The 18,981-nt window shown below is 37.9% G+C and overlaps 2 protein-coding genes across 2 annotated transcripts; both read right to left on the reverse strand.

Moving 5' to 3' along the window:
* Window positions 1-8,888: 8,888 nt before the first annotated feature.
* Window positions 8,889-10,463, reverse strand: LOC141619969 (ATP-dependent DNA helicase pfh1-like). Its single transcript, XM_074436963.1, has one exon. The coding sequence runs from the start codon at window positions 10,461-10,463 to the stop codon at window positions 8,889-8,891; it is 1,575 nt and encodes a 524-aa protein (XP_074293064.1).
* A 3-nt stretch (window positions 10,464-10,466) lies between these two features.
* LOC141619971 (uncharacterized) lies at window positions 10,467-12,131 on the reverse strand. Its single transcript, XM_074436964.1, has one exon. It carries the CDS (start codon window positions 12,129-12,131, stop codon window positions 10,467-10,469), a length of 1,665 nt encoding a protein of 554 aa, XP_074293065.1.
* Between the last annotated feature and the right edge of the window lie 6,850 nt (window positions 12,132-18,981).

Genomic DNA, 18,981 nt, shown 5'->3' on the forward strand with positions numbered 1-18,981 from the left:
TACTGCTATTCTAAATTCGTTTTTTTGGGTTATGAAATTACCTTTTTGGTAGCTTTGCATTAGAGATGTAAAGGCTACCATAGGAAAGCTTGGTGCTATGGACTGTAATGCCAAACATTCTTGCAAGGCAGATCTTACCAAGCCGTTATTATCATAATCTGTTCATGGCTGCACATGCAAATTGCGAGTAAAAAGAATTTTTTTGATATAGGTTCTGTTTATAAAAGTGGATATTATCATCAACTTGAGAATTCACTGACCTGTGATCAACAATCATTACTTCACAAGCATCCAATGTCCGCTCTTTGTTGGCAGTGGTTTGGCAACAGTGGTCAACATATATTACAACTCCTAACACATCTAAAGTTTAAGACTTAATTAATTATGCATTCAATAAACAAAAGGTTTTTTTGGTATCTTTCTTTTTTGGTGTGTGTGTGTATGTTTGTGTGTGTATGTGTGTTTTAAGATTCGGACTATGCTGTATAGTTTAGTCCAGTTTGGCTTACCATAGTGGTCTTCAAGTGTCACTTTTCTGAGTATTGATCCAATTAATACGAAATTAAGTGCCTTAGGAGCTTCTTCACCAGATACAGGTTTGACAATGGTATTTATGTTGAAAAATATGTCATAAATCTGATCACCAGGATTCTCTGAAGATGCATCAACGTCTAACTTTAGTTTTGCATTAGAGATGTCGTATTCCATGTCGTCCCGAATAATGCCTTGAAAAAATTCTAGCTCATGCTCGTGTAGGAAAGTCCTCATTTTAGTACCCTGCAATGCACGCAAACCTTTTTAGGTACAGTTTTTTTTTTGCATACAAATAGTAGCCTGTCTATGCAAAACAGAATGAAATATGAGCAGGGGTAATTTGTTTCAACAACTTTGGTAACAGTTTATTTCGGTGATATCTAATTTATGGTACATATTAGCTGTTTAGGATTTTTAAATATAGAGATTGTGAAGATTGTTCTAAATCTAGTACCTGTACAATTATAAGTTAAGAATTTGCGTGCATAGCTTTTAAACTCTTTAATTATGAGATGGGTTAGACGTTGTCTGCCGTTGGTTCTCAAAGTTAGTAGGAGGTCCCTACAGTACCGCTGAAAGTCCTGCGGTGCCTCAAAAGAACCTAAATACGAGGCTACTAAAATTAGACGTTTTGTTGAATTATGTTAAATTAAATTGAGTAAGCTATGTCAAACAAGCCCAAAGCGTAAGTAACCTTCTGGAAATACTCGGACACAGGAAAATTATGCAATCAATCATAGACACACCTAACGCCATCCTTTATTATACGACAGAAATCATCTCAGTACCGACAAAGATGAATCTATGTGGCTTACCACCGTTTTTACATAAACTGGTTGCGCCCTTTTATTTGATAGGTTAACCATGGGCTAATTGACTAAGTCTCGTTTAGCTATTAAGTTATTTGGTAAATGGCTGACATATTTATAACCGATCTTAATAATTCAATGGTAGTTTGCATACAATTCCGTTCATTCATGATCCTAAGTAAATGTATAACATTTAGATCGTAATCTAAATTCTTAAAATTACCTCTTCATATTGGAATGTGATTATTTGTAGCTCCAAGCCCTGGCCGTCTGGTTCAGAATGCATATTTGTTTTTTCAATGACTTTAGCTCTAATAGTGTAAGGGCCATTTGATCCTGAAAGTTCCTTGATGTGCTTTCGCCGAGGCCTCATGATGAGCTGCATAGATTTGCAAGCGTCAGGCGGTTACAAAAGGGATAATATTTACCTAAACAAAGGGTTAAACAATTGTCAAAAGACGTAGTTGTAAGTATCGTTTCGTCGTAAGACTAAGAAGTGAACTCGCCTCGACGAATACTTTTGACCGGGCATATTGTTATTGTAAAGTAAAGCTCGAAACCTCTCTCCTAAAAAACCTAATTGTTTAGGCACCTTCTCAATATATAATTATGTGGCAGGCATATTGTCGTTGTCATCCAGGTATGCAAGCCATAGTGTTGGTGGTCTCTAAATACATACATTTTTTAATACTATGCTATAAACGTATTGTTACGAACTAATGCTATAATTTAACACCTAATGTAAGAGCAAACGAAGTACGCCTTAGATAAGGTCGAGAATAGAAAATTTTGGTTTAAGGAATAACTGTTTGTAGCTTACTGGTTTCTGATAAACTCTTATATATTTCTGAGTTAGTATTGGTTTGATAATGGCAGACAAGCTCTCATTCTCTTATTTTCTCTCTCTCTCTCTCTCTCTCTCTCTCTCTCTCTCTCTATATATATATATATATATATATATATATATATATATATATATAAATGTTTGTTGTTTCAGACAAATAATTGAAAGTATACTTTTGATATTGCTCTGCAAATTAGGCTCCGGGTAAATCTATTGAAATTTTCCCAAGATATTGTGTGCCATACAATCTAGGATGTAGGTAGGGCTACCCTATAAGGTTAATCATTTTTTTTTTGGTGGAGTGTCACTTGTTGAGTATTGTATATAACTTTCTTATTTCAGGGGATTGTGTTGGAAGCATTGATTGTGGAGCTGCCACTTGTTGACCATTGCATATAATTCTCTTATTTGAGGGGATTGTGTTGTAAAGAGGGGATATGTAGTTAGTTTTGAACTTGCTGGTTAGATGCAGGGTTATTTTAGATGCCATGGTTTGGTTTGTTTTGGTTTGTGTAGGTAATGAATTAGTAATGTTATAGGTGCTTCTGTGACTAAGACGGCGAACCACTGTCGGGAAATAATATAGTGTGTTTTTCACTGTAAGCGTGTAATCGAAGTAATTTATATGCTAGTGTAAGCGTTAATTAGCTTACGTTAAACGGGTTTTGTTGAAGTTATTTTTTCTAATTTTGTTGTCAAGGTATATTTTTCCTTTTTTACCCTGAATGTTCAGGTCGGCATCGCACAAGTAATGCTAAAGTAGTGCAAGATCATTACAGGATTATGAATACTAATGTATAGAGATGTTAGGCTAATAGTAGTGACATAGTTATAATTAATTATTAAGCTGACTAGTAGTAGTTGATTGCATAAATAAAGACCATGAGTGCTCAATACATAGGGATAGCTTTTCCTTAATAAGTGCTTCATTCATAATTTCCAAAAGTTCACATTGTTTTTGGTAGTTAGGATCGAAGAGTAGCACGATGCTCTTGGATGGAACACATGGGTAGGTAAGCTAAAGTGTTCCCAAAATATTGCAGACGCCCTATAGCTTTTATACCACCACAATTTGTAGTATAAGTGGTTAGGAGGCGCGTCGTCTGGGCTTGTGTGCCAAGAAAAGGACACATAGTTAATATTTACAGACCTGATGTTTACTAACAGCGTTGTTTCTAAAGTAGGTCTTGGTTAATTGCTTGCTGGCGACGACCTTCTTTTTTTTGGAAGGAGATGTAGCAGCTGCATTTGCATTGTTGCGCTTTGGGGTGGTCTGTGCAGGTGTTTCTGGTGTGGCAGCAGTAGTCTTTTCCACTTTGGGTGCTTTGAGGATATGGGTGGCTGGTGCAGGAGTCACTTCAATCAGGGTAGTGTTGGGGGCGAGTGTGGTAGATCTTTGGTGTTGTTGCGAAACAATGACCTCTGCGATTCTTGCCGCTTGTTCTTCACATTTAATGATTGTTATTGGTATTTTCTCAGTAATGGTCATTGAGGCCGGAAGTTTACGCAATTGTGGATATTCGGAACTAATTTCTACATCAATCAGTGTTTGGTTTGTCGGGTTCTGCATTGATTCCCCAAATTTCAACTGCATGGCTACCTTTGGAGTTGGTTTTGCAGGAGCCATGTCTATCACTTGTCCTTGTGGCACTGCATCTGGCCTTTTTTCAGCGGTCATGGTTATGGGCGGGATAACAACTACTTGCTGTAGAGCCCACTCCAATGTATTATTCCTTGACAGTGCCGTCTTTGGTGAAACTTCAATTATGAAAGGTTGTTTTTTGAGGGACTAGGAAACTTTACCAAATGTTGTGGTGTCCTCCTTTAAGAAATAACAAAGTAAAAATTTAGGGGGGGGGGGGCTGTGTTAAAGAGTAGCGCGGGAGTAGGTGTCTAACAGTTGTTCGAGTTGTTGAATTGGTGGATATAGGGTGGTAGTAAATGTGCCACACATGTAAGGGTTATACTATTGTTGTTTGCGCAATTACAAAGGATTATAATGCCTACAGATGGCCTTTACGCGGAGCCGCAATCTAATATGGAAAATGCGTAAATTGAGTTGTACTGCATACCGAGTGCTGAAGGTGGAATATATCTGATGTAGACATCTGGAACAGAATCGCAGTGTCTCCTGTAAATGCCGTTATTTCCAATTGGGCAGTGCCATCAGATACTACATAATTGAATGTGATCCTGCATTGTAATGTAAAGTTTTAAGTAGAAACTGGGTGAGGTGCATGCATTCAGCGTTTGTGTTGATAATAAAAGGGGCTAGCTTACCGTGGCCCAGACAATACTCCGTCTTTAGTACAATTCTCGCATTTGAAGGATTTCCTAGCTGCATAATCTGTCCTTTTGCCGCAGTGCGAGCATCCTAAGTATGCGTTAACTTTTTTAAAATCTGGAGCAGGTACGGTTACATTCAGTTTGTAGCGCTCATCCTGAAGTGTGTTCTTGGTCTGTTTGATTGACATGTCAGTTATGTGTGCAGAAGTACTTTTGATATATATAATTAAGTCAACAGTTGTAGTATTAACGAGCAACATGTTTATGCCATGTTTGTAATTGAGGGACTGTTTGTGTAGTTCTATTAACCAGTGTTTATTTAGGTGTTACGAACAAACAGGTATGTGTCATCAGTTGTGTGCTCTTTTGTTAATACCTTTTTATTTTTCAGATTATTGAGGTTCACAACGGGAATCGGCATGTTAGGATCCCTCACTTTGCTGATTCGTGTTTGTAGATCGGTCAGAAGTTCCGTGCTATGACCCACCCTATAAACAACAGTGTTACTTATACAACATTCTGTGGGATATTCACGCACAAATGGCACGATTTGCAATAAATGTAAAAGTTGTTCATGTTAAAGTGTCATACCATTCTTTAAGGTTGTCTACCTTAGGCCCTATAGGGCTTGCATCAATTAGCGTTGACATGGTGCCTGTCAAAGAGAACCCTGCAGTATACGTGAAAAACTAACATTAAAGTTTAAGAATATTTAAAAAATTTATAATAGGAAAACCATCTTGTAATACCTCTATAAGTAGAAACCCTTAAACCTGTGAATCCAACAACTGGTAGTGAGGTGACCAACGATGCAAGTTATTCACATTCGTTACCAGACAGTTCATTCCACGCAGATACAACAATTGGTTGCTCAGTCCTGTTACATGTGCGACGATGTCAGCGCCGAGGTGGGGTTACAGGTCTAGTCATATATGGAAAAAATAGAGACATTACCCGTGGTCAGTAATGATAATCTCTCTGACAGTGTTCTTACAACCTTGTTTAGAAGTGACTTCTCGCGCGACTTGCGCCACATATAGTAGTGTTCCAATGACATATGTAAGGTGTGGTATAAATATGCATGCACAAATACTATTATATAAGTATGCATAAACAGTTGCGCAGACCTTCATACTCACCAAATATGTCATAAGAGGTAGCTGTCTTTGGTACTTGAGAGACACATAGGTATTCTGGGAGGCATGATCCAGGCGCGGACAGTGGGTGGATGAATGTCTGGGGGCCAAACTCCATTGTGTAAGGCAGTTCAGTAGGATCCCGTCTGTACTGGTCTGGCAATGGTCTTATGGGAGCATTCGCAATCTCGTAAACCCCATTGGAGACAAGGGCATCTTGGTGGCCCGAAATCTGATCCCCGAACAATGTGCCTCTCATTTTATTTCCCTGCACAACGGGAAGTATAAGTCATTCCAGAGATATAACTAAACATATATGGAATGTACAATGGAAGATGGTTTCAAGCTATCTAGGTCTACAACTACACCATGCGTAATAGGCCCGAATAGGACTGAATATCAATATTTGGAATACATAAAGTTAATTCCATGGTCTTTCAAACATCCGTATAAGTTATGTTATACTCAATTCACTTTCTACCTATTCGGTAGAGAGAATGAAAGAAAGGGACTTTGAAGACAGTTGTGTGAATGTGCCTCTTAAATTTTAAAAACACAGGGACTTCAGTTTGTGTTCAAACATTAAAGTTTTTTCACAAATTTAAAAATGCCATATAAACACCCTTAGCATGCAATCTATAAGCAGAAATAATGTTTGTTAATAACACTTGTTGATATAAAAAAGTATTGCCTTATCATCTTGCAACACCACTGTCTGGTAGAGCACATCTCTTGCAGACTTTTGGGGTTTCCCTTTCTGAACAACTTTTACTTTGACCTTGTAATTTATGATGTTGCTGTTGAGAGAGTCTAGGAACACCCTACCATCTGCCATGATACTTTCCTGGTTAAGAGGTAACATAGCTATATATTAATATTGGTACTGTACAGTTACTGTGAGCCTTTTGGTGGTTGCACTCTGCAGAAGGTAATAGCAAGACGTTACTTAGAAGCTTATTTTTTAAACCCTACGGCCTTCCTTTAATCTCTATTTAAAAAAAATGTGGATTAAACATTCTTAATGGGAGGTCAAACCTTAAAGGGAATTCTCAGAAAAGATTACAACTATAGTTGTCATATTTACTGCCATTTACTTTAATTATTCCTCAACTGTAGGCCGTCTACCGCAATCACACAGGAATCAATAGTAAATACGGTCTTTACTGTGGCAGTTTCCTCCCAAATATGCATCAACTTTCATAATTTCCATTTATTGATGGGAGTGCTAGAAAGTGGTTCTATTTTAATAATACAACAAAAGCATAAATAAAGATAACAGCTGTAAAATGAGTGAAAACACTTGAACATCTAAAAGACTGGTTTATATCAGTGACTCTGTTTGATCACAACTAATGACCACTGAATTTTATTTACAATTAGAAAACGTAAGCCATCAACTCCTAGTACCATGTATACCATGAGCGATTTGCCGCAATTTGTTCGGAAAAGAAATGCAGAGTTAAATAAAAAACAAACTGAGGTGACTGGTTTGAAGCTCGTACCTAGAATACACTGCCGTTTAAGGGTGTTGGTAACAGCGATTCCTCTCTACAAATATCCCAAACTTGTTCTGCAAAATAAGGTGTGTGAGTTTGTTTTTTGGAGGGAAGAATTGAAAAGTGGTCAGTGCTACACCTTTAAGGAGTTGATTGACATACAGTGTTAACCATTACTGTAGCTAGTACATAAAGTAGGGTTGTAGCATTGGATTTTTGAGTATATTTAGGGATTTTGGTAGGATAGTGTTATGTATGTGTTATTAAAAGTTATTGTACTTTGGGCTTGTTGGTTATCTTTCTTTGTTCCTGTGAATTGATATCTATTTTCATTCTAAGGTGTATCATTCGTTTGTTTTCTATTCTAATTTTGCGCGAATATTTAACAAAGAAATAGCCTGTACAAGTGGTAAAAGGTTTTTTATATAATCCATTTGTTTCATATGTACTGATCATTATATAAAAAGTAATAATTTATTTACTTAATTACACTCAACTATATTTCCTTTTTCATTTAAATCTAACTTGACTCAACCCAATTACGTATTTACAGTATTTTTTGCCTAACCTCAACCTTTTTAATATTCGTGCTAAATTGAAATTGTTAGAGAAGAATTGAATGGATAGTAGATAACAATTCACTGAGATGGAGAGAGTATATGGGGAACGTTTTTGGGGTTTATGAAATAATTAGTGTGAAGGTTTTATTTTTTGGGAATCGAGTTTTATTGATATGTTGTATGTTTTATCTCTGTTTGTTCCCGCCTATCCGTTTTTTTGAGGGGGCGTGTATATTTGCACTTAGCTAATATTTTTGATGTTCTTTTGAATCTCAATTTTGTTGTTTAATATTTTTACTATAGTTATTGATGTAATCTTATAAAACTAAGTTGCTATTCAGTTGTCTCAATTTTATACACTTGCAAATGCGACGGTGTGTCTTGTTTGCCTTAAATCAGCCCATTTTTAAAGCCAGTCAAGCTACGTTTCCTAGCTAAATATACATAATTCCTTGTTGTCGACATGCTCCATCGTTGAAATTTGCGTTTAATCTTTCTTGCCCTTACTATTAGTTGTTTAAATTTGGGAGTAGTTATTTCTTTAGCTTCTTCATTTGGTCAGGGCCATTAGCACTGTATTTTGTTTTATCACTTTTATTGTTTAATTTATAACTATAATTTCCTATCTATGTTTTTCTTTTTTCTTTTTATTAGTCCGTTATTTTAGTAGGTCGATAATGCCCCCCCCCTTTTTTTTATTTTGATTTGATAAAGAGGTTTTGGTGTTCTTAAAAATAAGCCACAAAATGATTTCCATTTTTTTTATAAAAAAAAGCCACGGGATCAGCCATTAGTTTGTTTGGTGCACTATCCCGCCTGATCGGAAATAACATAGGTTGGGAGAGCTAGCTAAATAATAACATTTGGCAGACTTAACAAAATAACAGCAACAACACCAAACAATCCTAAAGCTACAATATAGCAGCACATAGTGTACGCGTGACGTTGGTACTTGTTCTGGGACTTCAAAACACAGTCGGTTGGCTGTAAAATGAAGTTTCCCAAGCCTGATGCAGGCTGCTTGTGTATAAATTGGACGGCCACGGCATACTTTGTGGGCACAAAGTTGTCACACCATTCACGTTGGGGCAACATTAATCTACAGATGTTGTACAGGAAGGGGAACATCAGTTATTATTGTCTAACAAGTCTGGAAATATGGCAGTAGAAAACATGTAGGCGCTTAAAGCGAGATTTAGTTACTTACCTAGAAGTGAGTGTGGCTATATAATTTCGGCAAGAGAAAGAGCATCGTAAGACACTACATTTTTGACAAATGTGGGCGGTACTGCTTCGGGACCTAGGACTGCAAACACAGTTACTTGACTTGCTTTCCGCGCTCTTGAAAGTGCAACATAAAGCTGCCCGTGAGAAAAGCATGGTCGTGGTAGGTATACAACAACCTGGCTTAAAGTCTGGCCGTGGCATTTGTTCACCGTTATTGCGAAACTGAGTTTTAATGGGACCTGATTCCTCTGAAATTGAAAAGGGTAGTTAGTTGAAGGACCTGGCCTAAGTTTAATCCATGGTATGAATACATGATCTCCCGTATGCTGTCCAGTCATTATTACACATTCAATCGAGTTTGGTAAAAAACGCTTGCAGACCAGGCGAGTCCCATTGCATAAACCAAATGATGGCTGGAGGTTCCGGGTTAAAATTACAGGACAATTTATCTTCAATACAAGCTCGTGAGGACTCATTCCACCAGGATTAAGCTTGTTGATAAACTCGGCTGGGTAAACCGCACAGTTGTCATCTAACATCAAATCATGGCTTGTGTAGGTTACAGGCTCACCTGGGAACTTGTCAATTAGGACGCTGTTGATGGCATCAACATCTTCGTTAAGTAGGGACAGAATTGCCTGGTGTGTAAAAATGGTAGAATTAAATGTGCCACTGTGGTAGAGTTCTGGGAATGCAACTAAAGCCAGATCACTGATAGGGTCTACATTGCCGGCGTCCACAACCTTTACAAGTCCAGCAGGGAGTTCAATATATTCATGTTCTTTGGTTTGTAACTGACCGTTTCCAAGCGAAAGCAAGAACCGTGCAAATTCCGGGTTAGACTGCGCGCATATGTTTTCAGTCAGTCTAAATTTTTGAAGTCGTGGCCAAAGAGGAGAGCTAACCAAACTGGCTTCCACCACTTCTTGTTGAAACTTTCTGGGTAGTATCAGAAGTGTTTGCTGAAAATCCCCCCCAAACACGACTACGTTGCCTCTAAAAAGCTGGTTTGGGTCACACAAATCCCTGAGAAGAATGTCAAGAGACTCGATATTCTGCCTTTTAGACATAGAGGCTTCATCCCATATTATCAAGCTTGTAGCCACTATCAATGCTGCCAAACTACTCTGTTTAGGAACGTCACATGCCAACGAAACTTCACATTCCAGAAGGATTTTGAACCGTGAATGGGTAGTCCTGCCAGTTGGGATGTTTGCTGTGGCGATGCCTGATATAGCTTTTGGCAAGACAATTTTACCCATAAGACGGACTTCAGCATACAGTGCATTGTAAAGAAAGGTTTTCCCAGTACCACCTGGACCGTCCACAAAGAATGCGCCAGGTTTAGACTTCTGGACATGTTCCATGATTGTTGTGAATGCTTCTTTCTGAGCATTATTAAGCTGTGCCTTACACAATTTACATTCCTCTGGTATTGGTGCATCAAGGGCATCAACTATATCCCTGGTACGTCTTATCTCATCATCGTTGCATGTATCTAGGTGGTCTAAACCAAATGTTGCCATGGTTTTGCCCATTGCTTCTAGGTACCGCTCAACTGCTCGTGCCATAAGTTAACTTACTTTTTGAGGTTGGTCTGGGTATCTCTGGCGAAAGTCTTCTGATAATGAATAATAATGTGTATCCGATAACAAACAAGGATCTTTTGGGTGGGAAAAAATGAGCAAAGTTGAAAACAGGCGCCGTAGTGCTGCATGCATTTGCACTGCGCACGTCTCTGCCATGCACAACTCAAAAGTGTCTTGTTCTTCTAGGAGACCGTGTCGGAGTGCTGCCTCTTGGAATGTTGCACACGTATACTTTTTCACAGTCTTTAATGCTTCGAATGACGTAGGGCCTCGGATGTGTAAAAGCAATAACCTTAAGAAGAATCTTTCGACTTCGACTGGTGCTATAAAAACGAGCCTACCAATCACAATTACTTTGTTCCTCCGCTCTTCCCAAGTTTTAGTTCTGGTGTCCCAGCGGAAGTGTTCTCTAAATTCGGCGTACAAAAGGCGTGGGCAGCTTTTTATGGCACTTTTCATGAAGAATTCAGTCAGGGGAGTGCGTGCTTTATTTTCATCAGCAAGAATATTAGCCAAGTTATCAGTTGGCCTGAGCCGTACCGTCTGCATGTTGGGGAGGTGAACTTGTAGGGGCATCACTGGTGGGTGGGTTTCTAATAGATAAAATCCAAAGATTCTCCATGCTGCTTCGCAGGGAGAAACCCATGGTCCTGATTGAAACTGCGAAATTTCATCCACTGTCTTAGGCTCATTACTATCCGTAACACTAAAAGAGATTTTGTCATGACCTTTGTATATGTATTTGTATAAATATTTAACAGCGTGAATTGTCGAACATACTTCGACATTCAAGTGGCAGTCGAATAGGGTTAGTAAGTAGGGGTTATAAGGGATAACCCATCTGTTATCCATTTCGTGTCCCCGAATCGGCGTTGTTTTTCCTGTGTCGCGCCTCCTATATTCCGGATAACCAGCAATATTGGTTGTAGTAGCAACCGAAAAGGACTTTGGGTACTCATATTTGCATTTGCCAAAGGTCTTAGCATGCTTCATGCATGAGCATTCAAGGTTGACCTGGCCACATGGACCGTGCATCATGTGTTTCAGCACAGTCTTACGTAGGGCAGGGTTAACTGTGGTTGGAATTTCAGCACAGACAAATTTGTCAAAATCAGCAGGACATTTCAGCCTATACCCGTCTTTAAGTATGATGAGGAAATGCACGTGAGGTAGGCCTCTTTTCTGGAATTCAACATACACGTAAGCAGCCACTTCTCCAAAGGTCCGCTTTTCAACTATTTGCTTCTTAAAAGCTAAAAGCTTGGCCCGGAAAACTCTAGCTACTAAATCTGGTCGGTTTTGCGCCTCTTCTCCTGCAGTAAGAAGTTCTTTTATTTCAGGCCAGCCAGCGTTGCATGTCATAGTGACAAAGAGATCAGGCTTCCCAAACCTATGTACCAGGGCCATTGAATTGAGATATCTCTTTTTCATGTCTCTAGGTCCACCTAAAAAAGTAGGTGGCAGAATTACTCTTTTACCTACATTTGTTGCGCGGCATTCTCCATTTCCAACAGTGTCAATGATTCCCTGGTACAATTCAGCTCTTATAGTTTCTTGATTGTTTCTGAAATAATCGAGCCTTGTATTCTCTATCTTAACATACATGTCAACCACATATTGTTGCAGGCTTCGACCACCTCTTAATAGCATATTTCCAGGGCGGTTTTGTAGCTTGTAGCTGTAATATTGTCAGCATGATATGACTTTTTCCTTGGGACCATAACCTTGTTCTGTGCCTGTGTCAACATTGTGTTCCATTTTTTGATTTAGAACGTATATATTGCAATTTATAAAACAAAGTTAAATATGCAAAGTTAATTTAAAAATCTTTGTATGTTTACATACGGCGTAATTCATCTTCTAAGAGGCCCTCAACTGTCTGGGTGAGTTCTAAGGGAGCCCTGACATCTGACATGTGTGTTTTTGAGGTAGACATGTTTGGTGTGATCTTTCGAAGACCCTGTACCCATCCGCATTCTCCAGCGGGAAAAAGCAGTGGGTACTGCAAAGGATCATAACATCCATAATAATGCATTATCCTGTGTGCTTGATTATCTTTTGCGGTGACAGTTATGTGGGGAGTGCTAGACTCGCTAGAGGATAAGCTTTGAGTCCAAATCACAGCTACCTCATCTGACGTGGGTGCGTTATACACCATTTGGTCTAATGCAGTATTTCTGCTTAGCAGTATATGGGTATTTTCGTCGACGGGTAATTCTCTTAGGGATCGGAAAAAACGTGCGTAAGGGTTTACCTCGGTTATTTGAATTAGGATGTTAAATATATCTGGCCTTACCTCTGGAAAGCAACCTGATCGATTCAGCGCTTCATGGTGGCCATCATAGAAATAGAGCTGTAGATATTTTGGCCTACCATCGTGTGGGAGCAAAGTAGGGACATGATGATACATTTGTCCATGAAGCTGAAAGACATAGATACCTTTGTATGTGGTTTCATGGAAGGTCCCGCCTATTGAACTAAATGCAAAGAGGTTGTTTTACAGCATTGCAAATGTTCGGAAGTGGACGGTGTCTTCATCAAAAGAAGTATACAGCCTTACCAGCTCAGGAGGGTAATCATTTGTAGGTAATTGAATTGTCCTGTCTGCACAGCAGAAAAAAGCCGTTTCATATGCAAGCTTATTCACCAAGCACTTTGAACAGGGTCGGATGGTCGGCAGTTTAAGTGGTTCCAAAGGCAATGGATTGTCCACATGTGCAGGAGGTAACCCTGTTAATAAAGGGCACCACAGTGTGTAAGTTTAAGTATTTTCTACTATTCTCTAACATCCACATTACTTGTAGATCGGTAATGGAGCTTACGCAATAAATTGATTTGGGCTCTTCTTCTCTTTTTTTGGCGTGGTGGTGGCGGTGTTTCAGGGTTGTCCCTGCAAACAAGGGATATGGGAAACCTGTAATAAGTATCTTAAAAACATAAGGAATATAAGGTGAAGGCTATACCTATTTCTGCTATCAGGCTGTCGAAATGTTGCTCTTGAGCGTTTCCCACGCATAACTGGTGTAGGTGGTGGAGCACATAGCCTGTTTTCTGCATATGGTGGCAAGGCGTTTGAGGTGAAAAGCTCATGCATCGATAGTAATGTCAAGTAAATCTTTAATATAGGTAGGTAGTAGGCCATGAGTTGAGCAACACATCAAACACCCAAAGGTAGTAATTAAGGAACTTGACTCCGAGGATCCAATTACAAGCTGCTGTAATTGCCGAAGGGGAGCATACTAATAGTCGTATAATTATGTAAGCCACTCAGACTATAAATGTATTATGCACCTTCGGACATGCAACATATATACGAGGAATACCACGCGACACAAATTTAGAATTTAGATGACACATGCCATAGCCACAGTCCCGTGTAATAACTAAACTTGATTTCAGACGTGCTTTCTATTAATCTACCAAACCACCCCTTGCTAATTTAACAAACTGTCTCTGGTGTAAATGGATTTAGTTTGTCGAATTACTTGTTATGCTACTAGTTTTGCATCTTTAAGCGTATGTTTTGTATTGTTTTGGGTGCCGGGGATACCTAGGTTCCATATGTGGTCTCAACTACTTCTATGGTTAATGGAGTAATTTACTCCTTTAAAAAAAATTTGATCGTATTACTTTCGCAAATGTATTTCTTTTTATTAATTATTATTTTTTGGTTACCTGTTGGTTGTTTTATTGCCCTAGTAAGAGGGTAGGTCCCTGTTTACGTGGGGTAGGGCAGCGTAACCAATTTGAAATCGCAAAAAAAATATTAGGGGTGACTTATAAGCGTTAGTAAGTTTTAATAACGGTTTTTAAAAGAACAACATAAGTAGTACATTCGATTAGCAAAAATACATCCGCCTCAAAATACATCACATTTAATTAGCGTACGTGCAATATAGATACAGTAAACCACACTTTTATAGTGTCATAACGTTACAGTTCGATATTTCGAACGCCTAGGATAAGTACAAACAAAACAGGAGTGCATTACACCCAAAAACAGTTAAGTAGCACGGTGCCAAAACTAAACATATTCCATGCTACTGCTACGGTAACCCATACCACTCCTTACATAGCTAGCCACTATCCTTTTTTAAAGCGGTCAAACATTTCTTCAACATGTTTAGAAACTCTAAAGTACCGGGGGGGCTTAGCTATTGCAGGTCGGATGTGGGATTTGTGCTCGCGGGTTGAACACATTTTACTTTTTTTAGGGGGTGGAGGAGGACCATCAGGAAGAGAGATTTGGAAAGCCTTAGTGCGTGGAGTTGTAGCCCCTTCCTCAAGGAGCAAACATGATGGTTCAAACTCTTCCTCTATGCCTGTTAGTCGTGCCTTTGAAGCAAGGTAGGTTTCTCGTGCTAGCGCACAGTTAAGAACGACACGATTAGTGGCTGGAGTATCATAGTTTGCATCTATGATTTCAATGTTAAGTATTGGGGCAACATATTGAATCACTTTCTGAGGTAATTCATGTTTTGCAGATTCTGGAAATTTGAAACAGCCACTAACCATGTCCTTTTTCCCACTAATTACCCCAGGCAGTGACACGGTAATAAATGCGGTGTACCGTTCCTTCCCATGGCGAAGGGTCTCCATTGTAGTGCAGTGAATGGGGAATTTTTCAGTCAGGTGCCTTAACAGGGTAACATAGTCAAGGGTGACTACTTTGCGGGGCCCTGGCAAGGGATCCCGAGGTTCCTCATTCAGCGGGAGGTTAGTATGGCCCTTTATAAGTTCTTCTAACTCTCGCCTTTTCAGGTTGTAAAGGCCGCTAAACCTTTGCGACAATTCCTTTTTGGCGTGGGTGAAGTCCTTGACAGTGACATTGTATTTAGTCATTAGATCGCGGACAGCCTGCATAGCCGCATGTTCACACGACTCTTCAGGAGTGAAGGCTGGACCGCCAGTGTATATAAAGGCAACTGGTTCACCCTCTGTGGCGATTGAAAGGTGGACGCTATTACCTCCTGTGGCCGCGTAGCGATACTGAGGGCTTGAGAACTGAAGGCATTCTGCTACCTGCTCTAGCAAGGGTTGGAATGGTACTACTACTTGTATAGGTGCAGGACCTAGGACTTGTGATTTCATTAGTTTTCTACATTAAAAGTCTTGGGAATAGAAAAACCTGTAAAGTCCTATCTATAAAATGAATAAACAGGGCTGTGGGTGACAAAGGTTGTTAAAACGCAATAGGCGTATAGAGCATGACCTCATAGTTTTGCAATGGTATGGGGTTGCAGAAAGGCAGTTGTTCAAATTAGGGTTTTTTTTTTTGGAGAAGTTACATTTACATTTTTAAGTAAGGTGTGCTATGAGCTAGCATTAGTATGGACATTTTATTGCTTATCATACATACACAAGTTAAGTTTGTTCCTACAATATTTTTTGCCTGTTTTCAGTACACATTATGCATTTGTTTATTCTTTAATGTCCTTTTTAAGGACAAAACTCCAGGGCATGGTTATTGATGTTTCGGTTAGACAGTTTATTTAGCTGCCCTCATCTACCCTACTATGAAAAATCGTAAATTTGTAGGTACACATTAAGCATGCTACACACAACACAAGGCAGACAACTCATTCATTTTTTAGATGCATTTTCCTCTTAGGTAGTACTTGCAGAAATCCCACAAACACGAAATAAAGCACCTTCTACTTCTAAGAAAACGGTAATACGCTCACCAGATAACATAACATAAACAAAATTTTACTTTTAATGCAGTATGTAAAGGTTTCGTAGAGTACAATAAAGTGTATATGTGAATGTATATATACCGACTAATGAAGTGCGAATAGGCTAAATTAAGCACATAAGCATAATATACCTTTGGTGAGGCAGAAAAAGAACCCGGTGTATTCCCAGCTATACTTTCCAAACTCCCTTGCATTTTGTAAGTTTTTCCAAATTGTTTGAGCCTGAGTACACAAAAGAATTGCAAGGATAAACCCCCACACTTTGTTTTATATATATATATATATATATATATATATATAGAGAGAGAGAGAGAGAGAGAGAGAGAGAGAGAGTCGGGATCCGGTGAGAACTCCTAAATATTTGAGGATTGAGGATTAGTGAATACTATCACAGTTTCTTCAATACAATATCACGAAAAATCTGACCTTTGCAAAAAAAAAATTAATTTTTTTTTTCTGTACATGTGTTTTTTTTGGTGATATTTTATCGAATAACCTGTGATATTGTATTAAACACCCTCTGGTATTGTAACGAAATCCTCAATCCTCAAAAAGATAGTGTATCCTCACATGATCCCATTCCTATATATATATATATATATATATATATATATATATATATATATATATATATATATATATATATATATATATATATATATTTATATATATATATTAAAGTACAATATAATGTTAGGTATAGAATGTAAATAAGATAATACACTCACACTATAGTTTTAACTACAGTCCCTATCTTAAACGTACACAAATTATAGGTTAATACGTAAAGGTCGGGTTTAAGAGTTACCCATTACATATGTCCAATTGAATATGAACGTCTAGTTAGCCATTTTTGTTTGGGGGGTGGGGCTTATTCTAAACCCAAAAAATGTTGTCCAGATTACAACCACCAATAGTTGGTAATTGCAATTGCACATTACATTTATAAATTAAATATTTTGTACAATATAGCGCGCATTTCAAACGTACACAAAACATTATACGATTTCAGGTTGCGGTGAAACCAGCCGTATCCTTTATATCGTATTAAATTTAACCAGAAATTCCCTGTATCGGTAAATGGAATTTATTCAGCAAATTCGAGTCGTTTCGAACTGCCCCGTTTTGCCTCAAATGCGTATATATCTGTGTTCGTACAAATCGTCTGTTACATTTGGTACCAGCAACTCTCAAGATTTAGTTACTTAAATCATGGGCAAATTGATATGCTATTGTTTGATAGGCTTAATAGAAAAAAAAGGCTATTATGTCTTATCAGTATTACTATTGTTCAACGGTAAAATAACTTCTTCCCTATTGTCCACCCATCTATGCATGATTCAGGGGATTGTGTTATTGTGATACACTGTGATGTGTTATGGTGTGTCACGTAATGCACTTGGTACTTTGTTTTTTTTGTTTTCATTTTTTTTTCTGAAAATATTATATGAGGTTTGAGCTAACTTGTAATCTAACTAAACCGCCAGTTATCATAGTAATCACCAGTTACAATAGTACACACTCTCTCGATATTATTGAGTTTATGTAAAGTTGGTTTGCGTGCTCTGAGGTAACTCTCGCGATATTATTAAGTTTAAGTAAAGTTACAACTTTTTATTTTTTTAAAGGTTTAATTTATATAAAAATAAATATATATTCCGATAGTAATAATAATAATAATAATAATAGTAATAGTAATAGTAATAGTAATAATAATAATAATAATAATAATAATAATAATAATAATAATAATAATAATAATAATAATAATAATAATAATAATAATAATAATAATAAAGTAGTTGTTTGTGTTTAAAAAAGAAACCCAAAAGCTGTAAATCTTCAAGGATCCTAAAGTCAGGGGCGAACCTAGTAGGTAGCAAGGGGTAGCGGCCGCTACCCAAAGTAAAAAAAATCAATTTAAATGCTGGTATTTTGCTACCCCATATCTGACTGTACCGAATAAGAATAATTGAAGGCATTATCTATGCAGCAAACGTGATATGTTTCAGCGGTAAAACAATGGTACTCTAACCAGTAGATTCCGGGTTCGAGACTTGATTCAGTCATATTGTCATTTTTTTTTTCTCTTTTTGCTCTCAAATAAATTCCATTAAGACACTACTACAAATACAGGCAACCACAACGGCCCTTTAACAACGATTATTCACGAAAATCACAATAGACGTTGTAGAATGTATGGCGCGAATTTCACTAAAATCAATTACAACGGGTATGGTTATAAAACCGTTGTTATTAGTTTTAACAACGGGTCACACATGCACAACCGTTGTTAATAATTTGGCGCAAAATTGGCGCAAAGTTAGTGAAAAGTAATCACAACGGTTATTTTTGAAACCCGTTGTTAAAACTTATTTAACAACGGGTGTTTTTTACAACCGTTGTTAAAACATATTTCACAACGGTTGTTGTTTAATAACCGTTGTCAATACCTTCCATACTATAAACCACGTAAAGCAAGTCTGCTGCGGCCACAAAACACAACCCTTAATACACAAACACAAACACAGCAGACAAACAAACACAAAACACATACACACTCTCTTTCTCTCTTTCTCTATTTCTCTCTTTCTCATCGTCGCTTTATCTTCTCGCCGTCATTGTGATTTCATCGTCTATTACGTTCTGTATTTATCAGGTAAATCTCGCCGTCACTGTCATCGTCATTATTTTCTTTTTCTATTTATTTCTTTTGCATATATGTGTTTTTATCGACCATTATGTTATTTGTTTAAGTATTGTTCGCATAATTAGTTACTAAAACAATGAAGAAGCAAGATGAA

Source organism: Silene latifolia, chromosome X (assembly GCF_048544455.1).
Source record: "Silene latifolia isolate original U9 population chromosome X, ASM4854445v1, whole genome shotgun sequence".
In the NCBI taxonomy this organism is placed as follows: domain Eukaryota; kingdom Viridiplantae; phylum Streptophyta; class Magnoliopsida; order Caryophyllales; family Caryophyllaceae; genus Silene; species Silene latifolia.